We start from the raw sequence: 24,883 nt of genomic DNA, 5'->3' as shown, positions 1-24,883 counted from the left end.
TGAACGTGCCCGAAGAAACGGAGCTTCTCCTTTCCCTGCAGTTTGGCGGAATGGGTCGGGCCTCCGACGCGATTGTGTTAAAAGTGGGGAAAGAGAGCGAGAGATTAGTGATTAAAGAGATGTGGGTGGGTGGGTGGTGGATCGATGCGAGAGGAGGCTCGGCATTATGGCCCTCAGTTTGGGCTGTGCTCTTTTCAAGGGAAGAGAAGAGAGGAGAGAGGAAGAGGGAGGGGGAGTGAGGAGGGGGGGGGGTCGTTCAGTGTGTGGAGGAAACTGTGGGGCAGGGGGGCAGCGTGCCCTCTGCTAGCCGCTGGGATTACCCCGGCGAAATGAAAAGGGATTAGGGCCTCAGGCTTTCTTCTGCCCTCTCCGTTTTAATCCCTGAGACTCAAATCCCTCCCATCCCCCTCCCTCGCTCCCTTGCCCCTCCGTGGGCAACGAAAACAAAAATCTGGGGGGGTGGTGAAGAAAAGAGGCAAAAAATGTTTAAAAAAATAAGCGCTCTCCGCATTCTCGCTTGTAGCCAAAGCCGAAGTTGTCACCATCGCTTGGCAATTAAAATACGTTCCACGCATCCCTTAATTTCCTACGTGGCACGCACATGTTGAACATTTGGATACCAAAACAAGACATTTTAACGAAACGTATGTAACTCTCTCTGTTTAACGCTGTGCCTGTAGTGATCCTCTGTCATCCTGCCAGGTTTGATTAAAAAAAAATGTGTGCCACTCTGTCAGAAGTCGCTGTTGATTGTCCTCATCTCTTAAGGGTAGACTTTTGCCCCTTCCTTTGTAAAAATGTGGAATCTCCACCACTGGCCCAGGACTTCAAATAAGCAAGAGATAATTTCCACTCCTCACTTGTTTGAGTGGGGAAACCAATGACTTTATAGTGCCCTTGTATCACTCGATGTTTCGTACGCGAGGGGGTGCAACGCTCTTAACTTTTCGTGCACATGGACTCAAAGGGTACACAGTTGTTTCCCTGTAGGCGCATCGTGGCATCGCGAGTGTGTTAAGCGCACGAGTTAGATGCATCATATCGACTCTAAAAGTAAGTGAACTTGGGCAGGACAGGCTTCTAGAAGGAATGATGGTGGCCAGTGGTTGAGTCGAACCACGGAGTGGCAGCCAAAGGAGAGAACGTGTCCTGTCACAGCGGTCCACCAAGCAGATGGAGCGATGAACTCTTGCCTGTGTGCAGGCGTGAGATGGATTGTTGCATCACAGGCTCATGAGAGAGGTGGCAGCAGTTTCAAGGGAGGCCTTCATCAAGCCACAGATTGTCCAAGGCCATTGATGATGATATAACAATGCCATTTATCTGCATTCATTGTATGCAATTAATTCATGTGACATCCCCTCAAGCCACTAGAGGCCATTACGTTTGTCAGTGTGGCAAGACCGTGAAGGGTGGCGATGTGGATAGATCATGGCTGATGATAATGACAATAAACATTAATCTGTTGAAGGTTACCGGAATTTAAAATTGCAATTCAATTAGTGCAGAAAGCTGGTTTGGACGGGGTGACACTCAAATTTTTGCACACAAAAAAACACAACAGCAGCAACAACAAAAAACCCCTGCATGTGAATTTGAAGCTGAATAACGTTTCACCAAAACCACATTTCCGGTGAAGTTTCCTGTGATTGTGGAAAGTGTGAGGCGAGCGGTCCTTCGCCGCCGTTTTGCCCCGAACGGGAAAGAGATATAATTCGGAGACAAGTGTTTGTGTTTGTTGTTTCTACAGTTCTTCGAAGGCTGATTCGGCCACAATTCTAAGATGCGTGGGTAGGAGACGGTGGCGATAGCTAGAGCTTAGAGGGGAAGGACAGGAAACCGTTACGTTGGTTTGCCGTTCCACGTCGATTGTGCAATTGTGAGCAAGCGTGCGATCACGTAGCGGTTTGTGTCATCAACTGATAATTCACAGCTTTTCGTCCAAGCTGCCCCACGTGCTGCCCCACAGTTCACGGGAGCTGTGCCTCTCGCCAAGAAGCATGAACCATCATCACGCTAACTCCTGTCATCCTCGCAGCAGTCGCTTTTGGCGAGACATCGAACAAAGGCGTCGGTCACCGCATCCCACCTCTTGCTCACCATCAGCCGTAGGAAGGTTCCTGCCCGTCCACTTCACGGTCGATGCGTGTAACCAGGCGGGAGCCGTTTGGAACGGTTTTGTTGGGGGTGAGTTAAAATGTTGCGTTTATTTAATTGTTAGGCTCAGTGTTTTTTCTTCTCCTTTCTGAATGCGCCGCAGCCCCCCAATCCTCGTCTGCTTCGTTATGTCATCATTTGGTTGCAGCTCGCCTTAAAACAGCGTTCATTCAGCAGTGGATAGATCATGCCTTAAACTGGTACAGGGTAAAGAGGCCAAATAGAAGTACACAATGAAGAAAGCACAGTTGAACATATATAAACTCACGAGTCTAAACCCATGTTGACGTATAAAGCGTATATTTAATTAACCTAACGATCAGGCAGTCAAGCCTCATTTCAAAAGCACATTCATCGAGTATGGAATCTGCAAATCTGATTGGAGATTGGCTGGATGTAAACGTTTCTAAATGTAATGTACTTATACAAACATGTACAGCTCTTTGTCAGTCCACTGCTGGATGAGTGCTTCCGCATGCCATTGCGGGGTCGTGGGGGTTTTTTGACCGTGCCGGTCAGTGCCTTTGGGTGAAGTTGGTGAGCGTAAACCTGGGAGCATTGAAGCATCGTACAATGACGGATCTTGCTAGATCGCCATCTGCTGCCCACCACGAATCAGCCACAGTAGTCTATGACACCTGTGTTGTGCACGGAGGTCAATCTCAATCATGCGAGTTCCACTGAGGCTCAACCCAGCTTAGATTCTGTGATCAGTCAGGTGCATTGCAACTGATTTGGTCACAGTCATTGAGTGTGGTGTGGACGCGGTTATTGTTTAACGCTTGGGAGGGCCATCGGATATGAACGTGGATTGGCCAAACTCTGTGTATTACTGTTGGCACGCAGCGGAGGAATTTAGAAGCACGCTCTTCAGCCGTTCAGCACAGCGGTTTGTAATACCCTATTTAGTTTTTGTTTTTTTTTAGGTGGGGAAATTTTGCAGGTTTTGTCTTCGATTTAATGTTTTATGTACAATCCTGGCCGATTTGCCGGATGCCATGACAAGAGAAGGGGAGGGCGTTTTGCGAGGTGGAAGACCATCGTGCAAAGTGATATGGATTATGGATCGTTCCGCTGTGAGTGTGTGCGTGTATTGGCGGCGCTGCTAATGGTTTTCTGTGCAGTGGTGACAAGAAGGGCCAATCATTGGGCAAGATTGGAGAGTCCTTGAACCCGCAACCAGGCCACCCCCCTCCCCCCTGCTCCCTGCTCACATCCGCCCCAGTGTCCCGTGTCAGTCTGTGGTTTAAGGCGTCTCGGAAATCCAATCGCGCAATTTTTTTTTCTGGTTCATACTTTGCTGCCATTGTGTCAGCGTTGTGTGTGTGTGTGCGTGCCTGTAGTTTGTGATATAATACGGAACTTTTATGGCTACTTTTGAAAATGCAATATTTTACGACCGCACACATTTCAGCCGCAAGGATTACTTGAGTTATTTTGTAATACCCTATTGAGTTTTGGTTTTTTTGAGGTGGGGAAATTTTGCAGGTTTTGTCTCGGATTTAATGTTTTATGTACAAGCGCAGTTTTCAGTCTTTTGTAGTGATTTTGGTTCTGGCTTTTTGTATGATTTTGAAAAGGCTACTGAAAATCTATTAACCTGTTCATTCAAACAGGGGGTTCTAGGTCACGTCTGAGAGCCAGGCTTGAGAGCATTGTACATGCAATCCAGCGGGCACGTGTACATGCAATCCGCTGGTCACATGACATGCAATCTGGTGGTCACATGACATGCAATCCGCTGGGTACGTGTACATGCAATCCAGTGGTCACATGACATGCAATCTGGTAGTCACATGACATGCAATCTGGTGGTCACATGTGCATGCAATCTGGTGGTCACATGACATGCAATCTGGTGGTCACATGTGCATGCAATCTGGTGGTCACATGACATGCATGCAAGACAGGATGGGGAGTTGTGTCTTCATGCTGTTTGTGAGCACACCTTTGTGTTCTGTCACATCTGTCTGTCGGCTTAGAGTCCCAGAGTGGAATTTAATCCAGAAATGTATTGCCACGAACTGGGATTTCATCCCGGGCACTCTTACATCCGTCACAGAGAGGAGTGGCAGGCAGGTCTGATATTAGGAAGCCACTGGATCTATGTTCTTTTAAATCTAGATTGAAAACTCATTTCTACAAAACAGTTTTTTTGTGTTTCGGTTGTTGTCCTTCCCCCACACCTCCGATTAGTGCGGTTGGCTATGTACGGTGCGATAGAAGTTCAACATACGCACAGGTTCACCCAGAGGTGGGTAGCCTCACACAAAAGAGGTGGGGGGGGGGGGGGGGTAGAGGCACAACGAGCCTGCTTTATGTCGGTAATGAGTAAGTGTTCTGCACGTGCCACTCTGGTCTGGGCCTCTCGTACCGTGCCTCCAGGAACTTAAACTATGAAACTAAAAACTCAATTTTTTGTTGTTATTCTACCAGGTAAGGCCCACCGAGCTGTATAGCTCTTTTTCAGAAGCGACCTGGCCGCAAATGATAGCTCAGCGAAGTGGCTTACCATCGTGTGGAAATTTAAAGCGGCCACATGCTCTGAACGCGTGAAGCTTTGGGCACCCCTGGTACCAAGACAACCTGTGGCATCATTCACAAGAGGCAGGCCAGGTGTGTACCCATGCCGGGGCAACATTGAAAGACAATTGCTGAAGTGTCCCTCCCCGATTGTTTCCTGCCATTGAATGCTTCGCTGCGCGTACCGAGCGGAATTTCTCTCGGCCAAAACTGCGACGGCCTAACTTAAAGGCTCATTATTTTGCACATAGCTTATGAATAGCTCATAAATGAAGTGGACAAAGCGAGATAAGTTTTAAGCACAGTTGAGCTTTTCAGTTTTGTTTATTCTCGTTGGCTGTGCGTGCTGTCTAGACGATTGTTTTTGCCTTTCGCATTTGGTCTGCAATCACTTCCTTACAGAGTAATTATCTCAACTATCCTCTGTGTTGCAAGATTCTTAAATCCCCCCCCCCCCACCCTGTGCCCACCCCCCCCAACATCACCTTGCGTGTGGTGGGGTTAGCTGTGGGTACTGCTACCTCTTCTAAAACATCTGGCCAGCATGGAAGAGTAGGCCAAAGATACCCTCTAGAGAAGTGGTTTTTAACCTTTACTGCAGCCTTGTTCCCCATTTGTTCTCAACCATAAAAAAAGTGTATAATGTTAATAAATACATAGAGGTTTGATGAAACAAAGTAGTTGTGCCCGTGCTTGATTTGTGTTTTCGATTATTTACCTTCTAAAAAAATCTGGCCATGGCTCGCACCCTCAGCAAGGGCATCTCGCATCCCCAGGGGGTGCAGGGTGCACCCCAGGTTAAGAAGATCCACTGCCCGAGAGGGAGGCGGCCGTCTAGAGCTGCCCTCTCGTTGAGGCCCCTTCCGACAGCAGTGGCGTGGTGAGCGAGGAATTGCAGGGCTGCCCCTTTACCTTTTGCCTCAACCCGATCCGGCGCCTCGAGCCGTACCGCATGGCAGGCGAGGTATAAATAACAAACGCTGATGACGACGACGATGATGACGACGACGATGTGGAGGCATGCTGTCCGTGCAGACCGAACCCTCGCTTTCCCCGATACCGTGAGCGTTGCCACTTGCGACTCGCGTTACCACCGCCTTTACCGTTTGCCACCCTTCGCATCACCACCACCACCACCTCCTCTTCTACACGTGCGCTTTAGTGGCCGTCTGGAACGCACTTCCTTTCCGATATTAGACAGCCACTGGAGATGTACACTTTAAATCATTTCGATTTAAAACTCATTTCTTCACAACTGATTTTTGTGTTTAGTTTGTTGTCTTTCCCCTGCACCTTTGATTAGCGCGATTGACTACGTACAGTGCGAAAGAAGTTTAACATACACACGATGATGGTGGCGGCAGCGATGGCAGAAGTCTTTGTGGTGCTCATTAAGGGTGTTCGCGGAGAATGCTCCGGCTTGTTTTGGGGAGCCGGCTGTAGCCGCGAGGCGTTGTGGTGGGCGCGCCGCTTGTGTGCTGTCGAGGCGTGCCGTGGCGTTGGCGTTCGCCTCGCTTGCGTACGGTGAAAATGCGCGCGAGCACGTCGGGGAAACAAAAAAGCCGGGGCGTTAAAAAATGAAAAAAATTAAAACGTCAAAATAAAATGCGATTGCGGACAGCCGGCCTTTCCACTGCAGCGCGTTCGCGGGGCTTATTGATGTCCGCGGTGCATTTCCTCTGATGTTTATCGCTTGCGTAAACCATAACACACGCCGTGTTATTGTTGCTGTGCCACCAGTGCGTCTTGAAAGACAAACTCTTTTTCTTTTAAGTGCCTGGCAACTTTGTGTGCGACCGAACGACACGGGATTATATTTATGGTTTAGCGTGCTATGCTATCGATACGCCAGCTTGAGTTCGATTCCCGGCCACAGCTAGCATCAGTGGCGAGTTATAGCTGCAACCGGTGTTAGCCTCCTCCCATCCTCATCAACCCGCACTGACCAGCGTGGTGAAGTATGGTCAAATCACTCCCATGGGAGAGGCCTTCCGCAACAGAATTCACACAGGGATGTAGTCATCATCGTAAACCATTATTGTTATGCTTCCCACAGACACTGTTGCTTCATAATAACATTTTTGGCTGAGGCCACATTGTGATCTGGCCATTTTTTTGTTGTGACACAGATCAGCCATGAATTGTAACATTGTTGGTGTTACAGACGCCGTTAAGATGCATTGTGTATAGCAATTGGAGTACTATATTGTTGTTTACATTTGATAGTAATTGATCACTACTAAAGAGGTGTGGGGAGGCCTTCATCGACTTTCAGATGCGCTTCTGCGGCCGTCTGGAACGCTCTTCCTTCCGATATTAAGGAGCCACTGGAGCTATTCACTGAATTGAAAACTCATTTCTTTAGAACTGCTTTTAGTGTTTAGTTTGTTGTCCTTCCCCCGTACCTCCGATTAGTAAAGTTAGCCACGTACAGTGCGAAAGAAGTTAAACATGTACATTTATATGCATCGACAGCAGTGGTATTTATAAAAGGCTGTAGGTTATATGTTTATTGGATAATGTTCAGAGTTTTTGGATATTTCTGTGCACAGACAGAGGAACGATTTCATTTGTGAGAGCTCTTTGTGACAGCTGCGCAGACTTAGCGATGGCTCTTCAGGGTCACAGCGGCGTGCGGTTGTGTTCATGGTGGAGCAGAATCCTCCGAGTTTGGCGAGATACAAGTTCACCTCCGTTGATCCCTGTGGTTAGAAGGGTTTTTTAAAAATGTAAGTTTGCACTTTTTATAATGGTCAAGATGTCTCCACAGCCGGTGACATTGAATTCCACCACGCATCGCCATCGCCCCCGTGCCTTTGTCTCGCCCGTTCCTGTGGTTGTTGTGAAGTCAACACCCCGTTCTGCAAGGCCCTCTCAAGTGAAGTCGATTTTATTTTTCTCTACACACACGTGCGGTGCCTTTCTGGTGTAAATCCAGCACTCAAAGCGCTATCATCACATTACTTCTCGCCACCACCATGGGACTTTAGGCCTTGCCTTGGGTGTCTTGACTTCTAGATGTCACTCCAAAGCATGTTTTGGCAACTTGCCCTCCTCACAATCTGCACATGTCCCACCTATCGCAGCCTCCTCGTTCTCATTGCACCCTACGGCAATCGCTTTTTTTTTCTTCTTGGTTCTTTCGGTAAAGTCACGTAGAAGGGAAATAATAAAATAATAGAAATAAAACATAATAAAATAATTCTTACGACGTTTCGGCCACAACGCAAGCAGCCGTCCTCGGGTGAAGAACAGGTCTGTCGGAAAGACAGTGTCTGAATGAACACCACCAGGCTTGGAAGCGTATATTTAAGCTGGGTTGGAGGGGGAAGAGCGCCTTGACAAAATAATTTGCATATCAAGAGGAATTTAGCATATTTATGGACGGCTGCTTGCGTTGTGGCCGAAACGTCGTGAGAATAATTTAATTATGTTAAATTTGTATTATTTTATTATTTCCCTTCTATGTGACTTTACCGAAAGAACCAAGAAGATGAATCCCTGCAGTCACAAAAGCTTTAAATCGAAAAGCAATCTTTTTATTCTAGATGCATACGGGCTTCCAGTTTATTCTCACTGTCGTTCCATCAAGTGCCCAGTATCCTGCGCGTGTGCCTGTGTTACATGGGTCGCCACGGTGGCGAGATGTTAACTACCTCGCCTGGTATTCAGGAGTTCGTCGGTTTGATCCCGATCCTGACGCCTGCTGTATATTTGGAGTTTGCATGTTCTCCCCGTGGTCGTGTGGATTTTTCTCCAGGTCCTCCGGTTTTTCCCTGCTCATTTAGAATCAACGTCACGCGTTTAGAGTATTTGGCTGCTATACATCTCCACGTGATAAGCTATAATTTGTGGCCAGGTCGCTTCTTGAAAAAGATCGATACTGTATAGCTCAGTGGACCTTACCTGGTAAAATATGAAAACAAGTTTACAGTTTAGTTTATATTGTTGGTTCTTTCGGTAAAGTCACGTAGAAGGGAAATAATAAAAGAATAAAAATAGAACAATAAAATTCTCACGACGTTTCGATTGCAACACAAGCAATCATCATCAGGTGTGAAAACCACGGCAAGAAATTTTGAAAAAAGTGGCGGCTTTTTCTTAACGTTATTATTTCCCTTCGACGTGACTTTACAGAAATAACCAAGAATATGAATCCCTGCAGTCACGAAAGCTTTAAATAGAAAAGTTTAGTTTATATTTCAATGCAAATAAATCTAATGCTTTTTTTATGCAGCGTCGTTAATGCAGATTATGTCTCGAAACCACGTGAAATATATATTTTTTAATCTCGCAGAGTGTTCGCACTCAGGGCAGGAATGCAGTCCGAACCTTTTTCAAGAGTTCACCAAGCTCTGTGGTCCTATATTTGGATTTTTGGCCAACTCCGCTAATGAGTATTTGCAATTGGAGATGATCAAATATGAATGGCACAGAATTGCATTGAAAATATCCCTTTGCATCGATTACTTTCAGTTGCTTTAATGCAATCGAACAACTCGAGGCAGATGTGGAAATTCCATGTTTCTATGGCGGGGTTCATGAGCCAATGTCGCGAACGTGGGAACACTGGAAATGTTTATTTAGTCTGGTGTGCCATTGCAATGAAAAAGCATGGTCAGGAAATAGCTCTGCTTCTAATTGGGAGTTCGTGAATCCAAATCTTGACTGAGGTCATCCCATCATCTCTCTGGGGTGGGTGAAATGGGCACCGATTGGTGTGCGTTGTACCACTCAAATGGAGAGGTCACTAGCAGTTGACCTTTGGAGTAGACACCTCACTCGGTTAGTAAGTAATCAGCTCACTATTGCAAAAGGAGATGACCATCATCCAAATTGCATCTCAACATTGGAACTCGCTATCTTCAAGCGAACAAAAAACTATGCGCAAACTAAACCTAGCTTCATGTTAGGTCACCCATCAAATATACAAACATATTTGAGTAATTGTCTCCCAAATTATCTCCGAATGTGCTATCATGTCACGAGATGAAGTGTCCACTCGGTTCTCTCACGAATAGTGCATCCCGTCGTGATAGAGAATGGCCCACAGAAGCGGATACCACAGAGCTACTTCTGAGACCTCTTCGAGCGCCCTATGGTACACGCGGTAGAGTGAGGCGCTTTCCCAGGCACGAGAGTAACTTCTGTCGCATGATGGGTTGTGACGCACAGACATTTTAATTCTCAGAGCTGGAATTTAGCCAGATAAAGTTGCGACACCAAATTTAATGTGGCGGTCTTCATTTAATGTTTTCTTATGCAGCTATTAGTAAGTGAGACTATTAGCTCGCTGGACTTAAGAACCCCTGAGCCATCGCGAGCCACGTCGCTGAACCTTTATTTTACTTAGCGCCACCTTTAGAGAAAGAGCGGTTCGATGGAAACTATCGCTGGAGATCGGCCGATCGAAACTTTTGCGGCAGGCCGCCGAGAAGGCGTTGACGCGAGAGAAGGTGCGCGCGACTGCTCCTCCCGTGTTGCTCCTCGTGGCGGTTTAACTTCATCGTGGCCGCGGGCCAGGGCTCGGCTTTCCTGACACTGCTGCCCTGAACTGACCCGGCGTGCATCGTATTCATACATCATTCACGACGGATTTGCATACGCGAAAACCGGTCGGGTACGCTTAGGCGCGCCTAATTAGTGTGCAACACAGCACGGGCGTTTGTACAAGTCGACGGGTCGTACACGCGCCCGTTGGTTAAACGCTCGTGGCAGCGAGAGTTGTTTTTTTTCTCCCGGGGGGGGGGGGGGGGTTGAGACAGAAACAGAAAACTAATAAAAGCACCGTGCGCGACTTGGATTTGTGCTCAAAGTAAAGTAACGCCGCTGCTCGTGGTGAGCTCGTTTCTTTAACGCTTTTATTACGAGAACCTGGAATAAATTGTAAGGAGGACACTCTGCTTTCTCTTTTTAATGACTGCCAAAGAGGGTTGAACGTTTCTGCACATTTGCTTTGCAGCGGGGGGGGGGGGGGGGAGTAGCACATTATCCCTCGTACATATAGTCTGATATGGAAATAATGGACGAAACTTTAGTGTAATGTTTTATAGGTATTCGGGACTTACCCGATTGAACACCAGACATTCATCAAAGGGCTGCCCCGATCGTGGAGAAACAAAAACAAATGCATGTTGATAAAACCTGAATAATCCATGTGTAAGTATGATTTTTCTTCCTTGTTTAATGGCACTTGATATAGATTTTTGTTTCTGTAGTGTTGGGGCGATGGGTTCAGATAAGGCAGCAGGTCAGTTTCTGACATCTGTGCATTAAATAATTCCAACAGACTGCGTCAAAAAACAACAATGCAAATAGCTGTTGGGATGGTGGTGTTTTATAATTTGTATGTTGCCATTCATTCCATTCACGGGCAAGTTATGGAGAGAAAGCATTTTTTTATCAAGGAAATTTGCACTGCACATCAACTGTAAATGTTCGCAAATACCAAACTGCGTCTGTCGTTTATCATGCTGCTCTCAGTTACTCACGTAACCTAGATACACGTTCATGAAAAGCACTTCAAACAAAATCGGTTTGTCTTATTGTGCGTGCTCCAATAAAGGAAAATAGTTGCACCTAACCGTCTACTGATCATGGCCCGATGTCCTTTACGCCCGCTATAACATGACCCCATTCTCCAGCAAGCTTTGACCAGTGGTTATCTTCGTTGGGGAATTTAGGCCACCAGTGCGTGGACATTCCCTGTTCCCATGCCAGGGGACAGTCTTTTCGAGAGGACGACCGCCCGTGACATCACGCTGGACTCCCTCTCCCTGGCAGTCAGATGAATTGTCACAATTTACGGTCGCAGCTTTCTCTCGGTCTTACCTCATCGTTTGTCCTGCTTCCCGTACGTTCTCTCGCCGTTTGTATGGCTTTGTTCGCTGCGCGAGCCGATATTCAATATTAGCCCATGATGAGCTTTCACTGTGCAGAAAGTCACAGCGATAATCGATTCTCGCACGCACGATTTGAAGCAAGTGTCTTGAACATGGCAATTCCATTTGAAAAGTCATTTCGAGCCGAATTTTGATCAGATGGTGCAGCCTTTGTAGGGGTGGGGTTGTAGGTCGTAATTTTATCAACCCCTGACAGATGATGGTGATGATGGGACTGTTTGCGACCCTGGCCAGAATTTCACTTGACGATTTCACAACAGATAGCCTTCCCAAACAACTCAAGTTCTGTCCCTATGATAACTACCTCATAATAATAATAACAACAACAACTATACTTAAAGCTGTAACAATAAAAAGAAACCCCCCAAAGGGTGTAGAAAAAAAAAACGCTTCAGCCACGTCTCTTCCAAACTTCTGAGAATGGGATTTGTGAGAATGCGGGTGCCCGAATTGGGCATTCCTTTGCCTGAAAGCTTCATTCATCGTGCACCCCCAGGGTAGGGGTTGCTAGCCGGAGCCGCACGGAGCGGACGAGTCGTGCCGTCCAAGTTGAAATATGCGGCAAACCGGAATGGCGAAACGCGGCAACGGGGACACGCGCGCGCGCTCGTTCGCTCGCTCGCGTGCACCTGCGTTGTGTACGCGCGTGTTTACCCTTAGCGGGCGTGTGCAGGTATGGGTTGTGGCCTCGCTCGCGAAGGGCTTGGCGTACGTGCACGCGCGAACTCGTAGGTTGTCCGCGGGGTGCGTGGCGGTCGTTTTTAACGGACCGTGTTTGGTGGGCCGCTGCCACTGTCGCTGTCCCCCACGTCCCCCTCCAACACACAGCAGTGCGGCTAAGAGGCGCCAGTGATGTTTTGGACAAAAATCGCGGTGATTTTGAGAGTCGTTTTTTCTGCAGGCGACAGAACCTTCACCGGTTTGCCGCGTCACACGAAGAGTAGACTCAGTACTCAAGTCACCTGCCGTTAGTTGCGTTGGTTTAATATAATTCATCTCCAGTTGAGTGGGGGCCAAGCTTCACTCGTCCGAAAACCACTTGAAACGCTTCACTGGTAGGGCACCCCCAACTTACAGAGTGCGGCTGCGTGTGTGATTGTCATTGAGAGCGGTGGCGCAGTGGTTAGCGCACTGCGTTCTGAAAGTCACGACCTCAATTTGATTCCTGGCTGGCCTCGCCGAGGTCAACTCGGGTGATTGAGACCGGCGCTGACGACCGACCGTGGTGCTACCATACCGCCGCTTGGGGTTCTGTTCAGAGGCTGCACGGCAGATCTTTGTCTCCATGGACGTCTTGGCAGCACAGTCTGGCTTCGGCCTCTCCTAAGTCGACTCGGCATAAAATGATTGCCCGTTGTGGTGCGTCAGCATCTCGGGGCAGCCCGTCACACTGGCAGCGCTGCGTGCTGCTGCGGTCAACTGCTGCTTTAGCAGGTTCTCACTGGCATAGCCGGTGTTCGTCTCGGCTGTCTGCGACACTCAACGGAAAACCTTTGTGTTGTTTTTTTTCATCAAACCCCCTCGCGAGACAAGCATTCATGGGTTCCAGCGACTGTTGATTAATCATTATCTACTCCGTTCTCTAGCAGCCACAGGAAGTGAGCGTTGTTTGCCAAGACAAGTGCTGTTTGCTGCCTATTGAACGCAACGGCCAGCCTCCTCGGGTGTCGTTAACCCGAGACCGATGATGCCGATGATGCCAATGATTGCCGCGGGAGAGTGGGAGAGGGAGAGCGGGAGAGAGAGAGAGAGATCGAGGGAGTGAGATGAGAGCGAACGCGAGAGAGACGTCGGCGGCTACGGGGTACAACAACTGACAGCAGGGTGGTATGAAAAACAAGAATAAGGTGTACCCAATTCTTATAATGTTCAAACACCAAATATGAACATTTTTCAAGGCATCGAGTCTGCATTAACCACACACAGTGCTTTGTGGTGAACATGCAAACGTGCTCTGATAATATATGCATTGTATGTTGAAGCTGATTGGCCTACACCAGAGACGGCCTTCTTTATAGTTTGGTTCCAGAGGTCTGTTCGTAAATCGATTTGTTCGTAAGTCCAACTTTACTCCTGTCGATTCCAAACATGTTGTACGATGTGTACACTAAACATGGGGAAAGGCTTGAAAAGTTGTAAAATCTCCTGTAGATGCCACTGGTTCTTCACGTTCTGCAGATGTAGATGCCACCACCGCCATCTATTGCGCGGCAGTTGAACTTACGACTCTCGGTCCGAACAGGCAACTGGACATCGGGACAGGTTTGTTCGTATCTCTGAAAGTTCGTAAGTCGAATGTTCGTAAGTCGAGGAGTATCTGTACTGGAATAAAAAAAGGTTCCATGACATAGCAGTGGACGCAGGGCAGAGGTCGCAAACGGGTTTTGATTCCTTACCCGTACCCGTACCTGGCCGCACCAGGGTCGCAAATGGGTACTCGTACCCGTACCCGGCTGGGAACGGGTAGCCGTTCCCTACCCGTACCCTACCCGAAATGAGTGACAAACGGTTACTCACCAGTGACTCACGGCCTACCCGTACCTGGCCGCACCAGGGTCGCAAACAGGTACCCGTACCCGTACCTGGCCGGGTACAGGTAGCCGGGTATCGGGTACCCGGTTGCGACCTCTGACGCAGGGCGTGCTCGGTACTGTGGCCGCCCAGTTGGTGGCGTTCCTTTGCTGGTCTCATTATTCAGCTGATGTACGATGACGCCAATTGTCTACACGTAGGAAAGCTTCGCCGAGTCTCATACGTCTCAGGAATGGTCCGACTTTGAGACGTTTGGCCAATTCCGTTGCCGTGGCTCTGAATGTCTTTTTAGTTGTCCCCCACCCCGCACCTCTCGATTAGCACGGCTGGCTATGTACGGTGCTAAAGAAGTTACGTACATAGCCAGACAAATCCCGTACGAGGTGGTAACGCTTAAAGCTCAGCGCAGATCGATTCGAGCATCGATTGCTGTTCAAGCCATCTCCTTGACTAACTCAAATCCCAGGCTTATATCGATGTTTGTTTCAGTCTTTTCGTTATAAATACATGTTACGTACTTCGATTGCCACTTTGTCAAAGGTGGCAATCGAACGCTGGGTCGCTGGGTTTGTAACTTGGTGCACTAACCAAGACGCTCCGCGTGATTTCAGACGTGCTTCTGCGGCCGTCTGGAACGCCCTTCCCTCCGATATTAGGGAGCTCCGCACTTGAAATCGTCTAGATTGAAAACGCATTTCTTGAGAACTGCCTTTTTGCGTTGAGTTTCTTGCTTGCCTCCCCCCTCCCGCCGCACCTCCGATCAGCGCGGTTGGCTACGTACGGTGCGAAAGAAGAAGTTCAACGTGCGCGCCTACGTCGCGAAAGCTCCTTGGCCGCTTGGTCTGCTGCGGTTGGCCCGACGAGGTGGGCGGGGAGGGGGGGGCACGTGGCCGCACACGTTGTTGGCTTGCAGCACCGTTAGGTCACACGATGTTGTGTCTCTCGCCGATTTTCATTTCACTTTTGTTTTTCTTCCCCCCCACCCCCCCCCATGCTGTCAGAGTTGATGCATTTTGTTTTGCGGGCGTTCGCGTGTGCACGTGCTGCGTAATTGCCATCGCGGACTCTGTGTTTCTGGCAGGGTAATTGAATTTGTGCGAGCTTTCCTCTCGTCGTGTTGAATATTTTGATCTTTCAAAGTAGAAGTAAACACGACCAGGCGTACTTACGTCCGTGCGCGCGCAAGAGTGGGGTAGTTTAAGTCCAAATGCCTTGGATAAGAGGCATTAAGTACTTCAAGTGGCACTAATTACATTTGCATTGGAACAAGAGGGCTGGGAGAAATTTAATTAGAGTAATTTGGGGTAATTAATTTATTTGGGGGCAGTGACTATTTGCCACACTAATTGCCCAAATCTCCATTCGAGGGAACACCAGAATGGTAATTGGGCGTAACATTGAGAGAATAAAGGATGTGTGACTGCACAGCTACATGACATCTGCACAGCAAGCCACTGATCATCTGTTGTACTCTACTGAGAGGGGTCCTGTACAGCCTCCTCCAGTAGAGGCCCTTCCACCAACTGTGCCCTGAGCTGGTTAACTACTAGGGCTGCACATTTTGTCTTTATCATTTAATTTGCCAAAAGGTGTTTTTTTATTTCTTTCTTTTACCCACGTTTGAACGGACTTCCTTCACTGCGACCTCAACCCGGCATCACCTCGACTCTCCCCCCCCACCTCATGACCCCTCTACCTCATGACCCCCCCCCCACCTCGCCCCCCACCCTCCTCTACTTTCCCCCCCACCTCCACCCAACCCCATTCTATATTCGCTGCCCAATCTCCCACGCCCCCCCCCCCCGTTAGATTTGGCACGGCTTCGTTATTTTAAGGGCAGCCGTATAACGAGGGCTTAATGAGCGTTTGCCGGTGCCGTCTCGTCTCCTAATTACCACCCGCTGCTAGCACCCCATGCGGCCCGCTATGAAGGACTCCCTGAAATGCGGCCAGGAGTGACACCACCCCCCCCACCTCCCCCCCACCTCCACCCCCCACCTCCACCCCCCACCTCCACCCCCCCGCCTCCACCCCCCCGCCTCCACCCCCCCTCCACACCCCCTCCGCCTCCACCCCCCACCTCCACCCCCCACCTCCACCCCAACCCGCCTCCACACCCCCAACCTCCCCCACCCCACCTCCACACACCCCCCCCAACTCCATACCCCCCCCGCCTCCACCTCTCCCACCCCCCACAGCCGCCACCACCTGACCCCCCCACCCCTCCTCCTGCTCCCCCTCCTGCCTGCCCCCCCCACCTCGCAGCCCCCCCCCCCACCCTCCTCTGTCCGCATTCCGCTGCATTGCTTCACCAGCCACCACCAAGCAGACACCGTTACTCCACCCAGACTGCGAACCATCCCCCCCACCACCCCCACCCCCCCCAGTGTGACCGTCTTTGTCAACTTGCAGCCGTGATTTGAAAACATGTAACTTTGAGTTTGAAATGAATTCGTACGAATTCGGATGTAAACATTACCGCACACCGCATCGGCCCATGCAACTTGAACCGGCACCGTTTATCTAGATTTTTTACGTGCCTTTTATATATTTTTATACACACGTATACTTTATTCTCCAGATTATAAGATGAACTTTCCGCCCCTGTATTTTAAAAGATGAGTAACCGGGAAGCCGTTGTGTGTGACCAGATCTTTAAAACTTTACTGTCACGGCACACGTTTTTGGGTCTGTCTTCATTTCCGGAAAGTCTCATTATCTAGAGTATTCCACGAATAAAGAGTATTTTTTTTACATCGTAACTGCAGGGGTTATACAAGTCGATTAAATCATGTATGAATAACACAAACATCGAATATAGATACACACACAATTTGATGTGCGCATCGTGAGCATAGGCATTTATATTTGATTGAAAAGTCATTGCATCATTAAACTCATAGCCAATAAGCTCTGTAGTCTCGTGAAAAGGTTTGCACAGAATCAAAGATTGGGTGGCAAATACAGCCACCCGTTGAATTGTGCAGTGCTGCAACAGATTGTCACAATTTAGGGTGACGGTTCAATTTGAGAATCGGCTGTTTAGTTCATTTTTTTACCGTGCCATTTCTATTGCGTCCTTGCGTGTTGCTCACTCCTTGAGATGTAAGATGTGACATCGTGCATATCAATAGTACGAGACTCAACGCGTTGATGTGTCTGTCACACCTCGCAGAGGTAAGTGAGAATTTCTATCACCGTTCCTGCGGAGCAGAGTGAGCAGGGCACGATTTCAACAAACAGTTTTCATTTTACCTTATTATTTGTATTCGTCCGTCTTTCCATTGGTAGGCGTGTGGACTTGGGGCCGACGAGCAAACTTCTCTACCTTCAGAGCACCGCGATTTCACACCGTTGCTTGTGTTGTTTCAAGGTGTCCCTGGCAAGCCGACGGGGATGTTTGAAATTTCTTTCGGGGGCCCCGAGGGGAGATCTCCTTGTGCCCTGGTATGGGTTCTAATGGGATGTGTTGGGAAGGACTTCACAAATAGCAGCCCTCCCCCCCTCCAGTATCTGTTTGAATCAGAAGAAGATCGCTCGTGTGTTGCAAGTGATAAAATCGGAATTCTGCACCTTTTATACCCGGCGGTCCATTTATCAATAGTACCTCAATGATTCTAATGATCTTCTAACTGATGCTAATGACGCACTTTCTTCCCAACACGCGATTGAATGTTGCGAAAGCGATGGCTCGATATCTTACGGGCGAGAGGGTGAAGATGTTTAAGAAGCTTTGCGGGATTTGTGGGAGACGCGTTTGAAGCTTTCAATAAAATGTTGTTTTATCTATGATTCATTATTTTAGTCAGGCCTTTATAAATGGACCCACATTGTAATTATAGACGCTTTTTAATGGATTGCAATGAATGATTTCTTTCACTTATTTATAGCCAGCTGACGACACATTGAGAAAATGCATTTTCCACGAGGTTGTCTTGAGCAAAATACAAGAGCTGAGATCCCTCAATGGATACAGGAGACGAGTTCAGATTTGTTTTTATATTACATTTTCGGATTTGTGAGGACAAATTCAGATGTTGCTGGGACTTTCACATGATCTCCGTCACGTATCAACGGTCAGTGTCTGCGTGCTCACAATAGTGACGTCACCTGATGCCACGCCGCGACACCGCTTCTTGCAATCCTTCTAGAACAATGTTGGAATTCGCACCGGTCGGTCACAATCACCTCCACATATTGGGCTGCTTTGTGTAGTGCACTTGTGTTGCGGGGACAGCAGTGGTTCAAGCAATGCACTCGGTCCCTGGATGCCCGAGTTTGATTCCTGGCCATGGCTGGGATCAGTGTTGAGTGATATCTGAATCTGTGCTGCGTGGAGAAGAATGGTCATACAAACTCATTTGGATTAACATAGGGACGTACATTTTTTTTTTTTACAAATTTAAGAAATGCAAATGACATAAAAAACAAGGCACGGAGACCTGAGCGGGACACACCGTCGCTCTATGCGACGATGACCGATGGACGAGGCTGGCCACTGAGTGACAGCCAGGGTCGGGGTCGCGCCCGAGAGCACAGGTCCAGCGGTGGAGATGGAGCAGTGAAACTTATCGCGTTTGGGGAGCGGGGTGGATTGCGGCATTACGGGACCGTGAGGAGTGGCTGTGGATAGAACGTGGCCGATATTGTTTATTATGGTTTTAAATTGTATTTAATGTGTAGGCGTATTTGTTTTCTAAAGGGCAAAACTCGATGAAAGGGGGCTTGTAAAACCTGACGCCGGGAAAATATTAATAGGCGATGTGAGGGTGGCTTTAGCTGGGGGTGGGGTGGAGAGTCCATGGTGGTTGTGGTGGTGGTGTGGATGGGGTGACAGGGAGGGAGATCAGCGTGGGTAGTAGTGGTGGTATAGATTGGGTTGACGGAGGGTGGGGCTGCTTGTCGTGGTGTGGTTGGAGGTGACAGGCAGGGAGGAGGGTGGCGGTGGCGGTGGCAGGGGGCGCAGGTGCTGTATCTGCTGGTCATCTCAGTCAGCCAACCCATTGCACCTGGGTCTGTCCCGTGACCTCCTGCCAGCGGGCATTCGACACTTCACGTGGCCTCAAAGTGCACCTGGCCTGGCACAGGCGCCGTGCTGACGCCACCGTCACTTAGTGGCGAATGTCAGTTGTTGTTGGTGGTGGTGGTGCGGATGGGGTGACGGAAGGGGGGAGGGTGTTGGCCGTGGTAGTGGTGGTGCGGATGGGGGTGATAGAGGGATGGAGAGTATAGGGGCTGGGAGGGAAGCTTCGTCTGAGATGCAAAAACATGACTTAACTTGAGCGTAAACACGGAGCTCACGGGGCAGCTTTAAAAGCTTGACAGAGTGCATTATTTATACAGGCTCGCCTGTGTTTGTTAAACAATCTCCACTCATACAGGGTGTGGTTTTATGAACTCGCTTTCTTGCCCCAGTTTGCATTCCTTGTGGCTGTGTGCATGTTGTATGAGTGTGTGTGAATGTGCTTTATGTACGGCCCCGTACGACGCTGCTGCTACTAGAAACACAAACACATGAGTTCGATTTCCGGCTACGGCTAGTATCGGTGTGGCGAGTTAAACCAGTCTTGGGCCTCCCCTAGGTCGACTCGGCCTTAAACGTGTGTCTTGGATGATGTGTGAATATCAGTACCGAGAGGGGGGTAGGGGGAGATACAAAGGCGGACGGGTGTGGTGCTTGGATCAGCGCACTCCCTTGCATACCGTTTTGACCTTTAAAGGTTCTCCCCACGGGGATCTTAATCTTAGTATAAGCTACGTGGGTAATTGCTAACAATGCTCTCCGCAAAAGTCAGTTGAAGGCTATATGGGGGATCTTTGTCTGCACTTTGTAGTAGAGGGGTAAAAGTGCATCGAGTCGTTGATCAAATCGGTTCGTATGCTCGCGGGAAAACTTGCATCGGTTCGTGCTTGAGATCCGATGGCAGTGTTTGTGATTTGTTTCTGGTGGCACACGATTGGGTAATCTGGTCTTGAAATTGCGTCATTCATTTACTTGGGTTGGGGGGGCAGATTGTTACAGGCCCTGCTGTCAAGAAGTCCGGTAATTTTGCATTCCTTATTTCGTGATGCATACGCATACCGCAAACAGTTGGAGTTCAACCTAGTTATAAGTTAACAACGGTTATCCCACGTATTCTTTGGGTCTTTCGGTAAAGTCACGTAGATAGGTCGATGACCGCTTGTGTTGCGATCGAAACGTCGTAGTTTTTTGTTGTTTTCTTTGAACCTATCTACGTGACTTTACCGAAAGAACCAAAGGATATGAATTCCTGCAGTCACGAAAGCTTTAAGTCAAGGTTATCCCACGGTTAGACTGGTTCCCACCATAGGAACGAGGAATTTCCCCTCCAGCCTTAAGGCCATCAACAGAGATGAACAGCACCACCCAAACGCTAATTTGAATAGAGAGATACCTATTTTGATCCGTATCTCTGTCTTGTTTAAACTAAACTAAATTATTAATATTTTGCCAGGTAAGGCCCACCGAGCTCATCACGTGGAAGTTTATAGTAGCCAAATACTCTAAATGCACGTTGATTCTAAATGTAGAGGGGAAAACCGGAGGACCCGGAGAAAAATCCACGATACTACGGGGAGAACATGGAAACTCCAGATATACAGGTGTCAGTCGGGATCGAACCCACGACCTCCTGTGTACCATGTGAGGTAGTAAACATCTCGCCACCGCAGCGCCCCCTAGTTTACATAGCAAGCCACTTTGCCATTGGCTGATGGCAATATGTAAAGTCGATCTCAACTTGCAAAGAAATAACACAAACGTGGTTTCAAACTTCAATTGTGCCCTGAAATCTCCCATGGCACACGCCTGCAAGCGGTTGTTTATTTAGCACGGAACGCAAATGTCACTTTGCACATAAATAAGCGGCGGCCAAATTGTTCTCCCAAATGCATACAAACTTCCTGATTGTTGAAAGAAAGCAAAAAATTCCCCCCCCCCCCCCTGGAAATTTACGAACAGGCGAACTCGAGTTGCTAATCGCGCTAATGAGGCGGGCGTGCACACCGAGCGGCCATTCTCGCCCAGCGTGCGCTGGTAAACGTTGCTCACACGGGGTCAGCCCCACAAGGAGGACGCTGGGAGGGGGGCGGGGGGGCGATGCATTAATTTGCTCGCCACAAATGAACCACGATACCTCGCTGATCACGTCAAGGAGCATGAACCATCATCGCGCAAACTCCGGTGGTCATCCTCGCTGCGGCGGCTTTTGGCTAACCGTCGAACAAAGGCGGTCACCGCATCGCGCGCTTTCAGATGCGCTTCTTCGGCCGTCTGGAATGCTCTTCCTGGCGATTTTGGGAAGCGACTTGAGCTATGCACTTTTGAATCATCTAGATTGAGAACTGATTTTTGCGTTTAGTTTGTTGTCCTTCCCCTGCACCTCCGATTAATTATCAGGGTTGGCTACGTATGGTACAAAAGAAGTTCAATATACATACCAAAGGGGGTCATTTTTCCCGAACCTCGCCACACACAGCCCGACTGTAGATGGTGGATCAGGAGGGCCTCCACCGACAGGGTGGTCCCGATGTCTTGTGACCCCCATTTAAGTCTCTAAAAGTAAAACAAAACTTAAGCAACCTTTCTATAAAGCTGAAATGACCATGCAAAGGAAACAACAATGTTAGGAGGGGGTCAATTAATTTAGGGTTGCTAGACATCTGGATTCTGCCGAGCACTTTACAGGAACCTCTGGCTGCTCCTGAACGGGCATGCAAACAACACCCTCTGCTCGTTCTGTTGGCAGCGACACTGTTTGATTTCGCAATCTATTCAACAGCACCGGGTGTACAAACAAACATTGTTTCGCTGGCTCATTTGACTTGCAAATTGGCTGTCACCGACGAATCATAGAATAATAAAAAATAAATAAATGCTGTTTTGTATACGGGGATAACGCCCTCGCTAACAAAAATTACTTCCAGATGGTTCCTGCTTTGGATGTTTGCGATATATTTGCACTCAGGAGGAAGTTGCAGTAGCCGGAGAAAGGCCATTCATACGAGGGGGATAACGATCAAACATCGGCACAGATTTATACGTTAGTTCCCTCCTTCCTTTTGTACAGGGTACACATTTAGCTGCTGTATCCAACATGCACTTGCACTGGCGATTATTGGCAATTGCTACCACAACACGCACGTGAGCAGTGATTGAGCGAGACGGTTACCACGTCTCTCTGGCAGGGCTGAGCATGGAAAAATGTTGATTCCCAAAATGTGGAACAAATGTTTGTTGACCACCGGTGGGTTGAGTCGACCCTAAAGGACGATTTTAACTCCCAATCTTCCCATTCGGTGTCACTCAGAATTAGCAAAACTACAGGGCTGAAGTGCACTTTTACACGGCCGTTTGCTAATCCACTGCTGGATGAAGGCCTCCCCAAGCCGTGCACGTATGAGGGGTTGTTTGATGGTAGTTCACGGCGCAAGTCAGCGCGGCCCCCTCGGACCGGTAGAGATATCACTCGCCACTGATGTGAGCCGCGTAGCCGTATCACCAGGTTCATAGCGCAGCGCGCTGACCACAGCACCACCGCTCCCACACCACGCCACTCGTTCTCAAAAGCATTTTGTCCTCACCTTTTTGTGTTTGTAGCACAGGCTGCGTATGTGGCGCAGACGCCGAAACCTTTTTTGTGTGCAAACAACGCCGAGCAAATACGTCGCGTTAATATTGTTATTACAGTAGAGCATTTGCATTGAACCTCTCATTGTGTAAAAGTTAATAAAAAAAATATTTCCTTTCTTTGAAAGTATAAAAAAAGTCACTGGGTGCACGGCATTCGTCATCATCTAAAGTTCATGTTTGAGATCCGCTTCTTACGTTCGCGTGGTCAAGGTCAATGTGAGGAGGAGGAGGGGGGGGGGGCTATGGGGGCAGGGTGCTGGTCCGTGGCTGCTTGAGGGTCCAGGCGGCAGGCGGGAGGGGGGTCAGGCGCTCTGTGGGCGCTGCGATTGTTTGCGTATTGGCGTCAAGTCTGAAGGGCGTGAATAAGTTTCTTCACAATGTGGCAAGATATATGGAGATTGATTGTGTTGACTGGAGGTGTGTTTCCTGGGCGCGGGGTGGGCCGGGCGTAAGAGATTTTTTTTTTTTGACATTCATTTTGCTGCCGTAAAATGCCCAACTTTGTTTGTTGTACCGCATGCGCGGATGGAGGCGCGTCGCCGTGGCTGTATGCGAATGCAAAAGGTGTGCTGGCGGAGGCGCAGCCCTGCAAGTGCTTGTTGGTCTCCACCACTGGTCAGCGGCGGAAGGGCCCTCGCTAGGAGGGAGCTCGGGAGAAGCTCCTCCACGTGTTCGCCAGACGTCTCGGAGGAGGTAGGAGCCACTCGCGTTTGACCCCCGCCCGCCGCCCGCGCGCGACGCACTCCGGTCGGACAGCCGCAGTTGCGTTGCCCGATTTGCGTTGCCGAGATCGAGACGCTCGGCGATTGTTTCAACTGCTGCACCCGGGAGATGGAATCGAGCTCTGGATTGCAAGTCCGCGAGCGTGCTAAGCGTTACACCACGGCGCGTGCCACGTGAGTGCGATGTTACGTGGCCAACGGAGCTGCCTTCCTCGGCTGAGGTCGGTGGAAACGGTGACATCAGGCAGCGACTGCGGGGAATTTTTGTTCGATGCGTAATACCGCGATCGTGGGCAGCAGCATCGCGCCAGGGTTTTTGTGCGTGCGTGTGCCAGCGGTAGCGTGGCAACAGTTATTTTGAGAGACACGCAGACGAACAGTTTGATTGCACGTGAAGAGAGGGAGCAAGACAGAGAGAGCGAGATAGTGTAAGTTATAAAGAAAAGGATGGAAAAGATCTCGCCTCTGACCACACGTTTTGGTCGTTATCTGACTCAATGAGTAAGCTTCCACGTTCGCACGAAATGCAACTGATTGCGAAATAAATAAATAAGGTAGAAATTAAAAAAAGAAAACAAGATATTTCCCTGAAGTGATCATTTTGGACAAGAGGGAAACGTTCTGTAAATAAACTTTTAATCGATTCCAACGACCTTAAGCAGGGGGGGGAAGAAACAAGTTTCTAAGCGTCGGGGACGTTTTTCAGGTTCGGCGTGACCGTCGGAAGTTGTCGCGACTCTTCGTCACGCGGACGACGACCGTGCACGCATCTCGGCCTATTGCACAACTCCGCCAAGTATCTAAAACAAACACACACGCAGCTTAATGCACCTTTAATCTAAACCTCCAGCGTTTGCTACAGAGGATAGAGGGTGCGGCTGTTGGGCATTTCGGCCGTGCATTTACCAGTAGGCTTGCACGTCAACATGCATGTGCGTTTACGTGCATATAATAATGTATAAACCGCCATTAATCTATCATTCTCAGGGTGCGTTCTGCTTGTACGGGAACGTGCAGATTTTTTTTACCGGGTTTGTGGATGATGCAAACCCGTTCGTGTGCAAATGTGTTATGTTTGTGCATAAACGTGCATATTTGTTACGTGCATGCAAACACAAAAATGTGTTTGCATGATGTTCAAATTCTTCATTTGGAGCAGTGGCACATCGTCTAGCGTCTTCTGTTGTGTCGATGTAAGTTCGGTTCCCAGCCACGGCTAACGTCAGTGGCGGTCCGAGGCCAACTCTTAACTAAATCTGCATTGAGCAGCGTGGTTTGTGGTGAAATATGGTCAAACCAAACCCCCCCCCCACCCCTCCTTATGATCAAACAACCTCGAAGGCCTTGCCAAGCAAGCACGGTGTGTGTGGGGGGAGGCTTTGGGGGCCTTCATC

General features: G+C 48.9%; 1 protein-coding gene across 7 annotated transcripts in view; it reads left to right on the top strand.

Annotated features, from left to right (window-relative positions):
* LOC133351816 (forkhead box protein P1-like) overlaps positions 1-24,883 on the top strand; it is a 193,720-nt gene that overhangs the window by 106,939 nt on the left and 61,898 nt on the right. Inside the window, exon 1 of one of the 7 annotated variants that reach the window (XM_061567370.1) lies at positions 23,122-23,460. The exons of the other annotated variants lie outside the window; for them this stretch is intronic. Coding sequence (XP_061423354.1) covers positions 23,293-23,460 — 168 coding nt within the window. The 5' untranslated portion in view covers positions 23,122-23,292. Of the gene's footprint in view, positions 1-23,121; positions 23,461-24,883 lie in introns of those variants that run through there. 7 annotated transcript variants of the gene reach the window in all.

Source organism: Lethenteron reissneri, chromosome 38 (genome assembly GCF_015708825.2).
Source record: "Lethenteron reissneri isolate LAM-NWPU_2019-01 chromosome 38, ASM1570882v1, whole genome shotgun sequence".
NCBI classification, from domain to species: domain Eukaryota; kingdom Metazoa; phylum Chordata; class Hyperoartia; order Petromyzontiformes; family Petromyzontidae; genus Lethenteron; species Lethenteron reissneri.
This window is presented reverse-complemented; position numbering and strand designations above follow the sequence as displayed.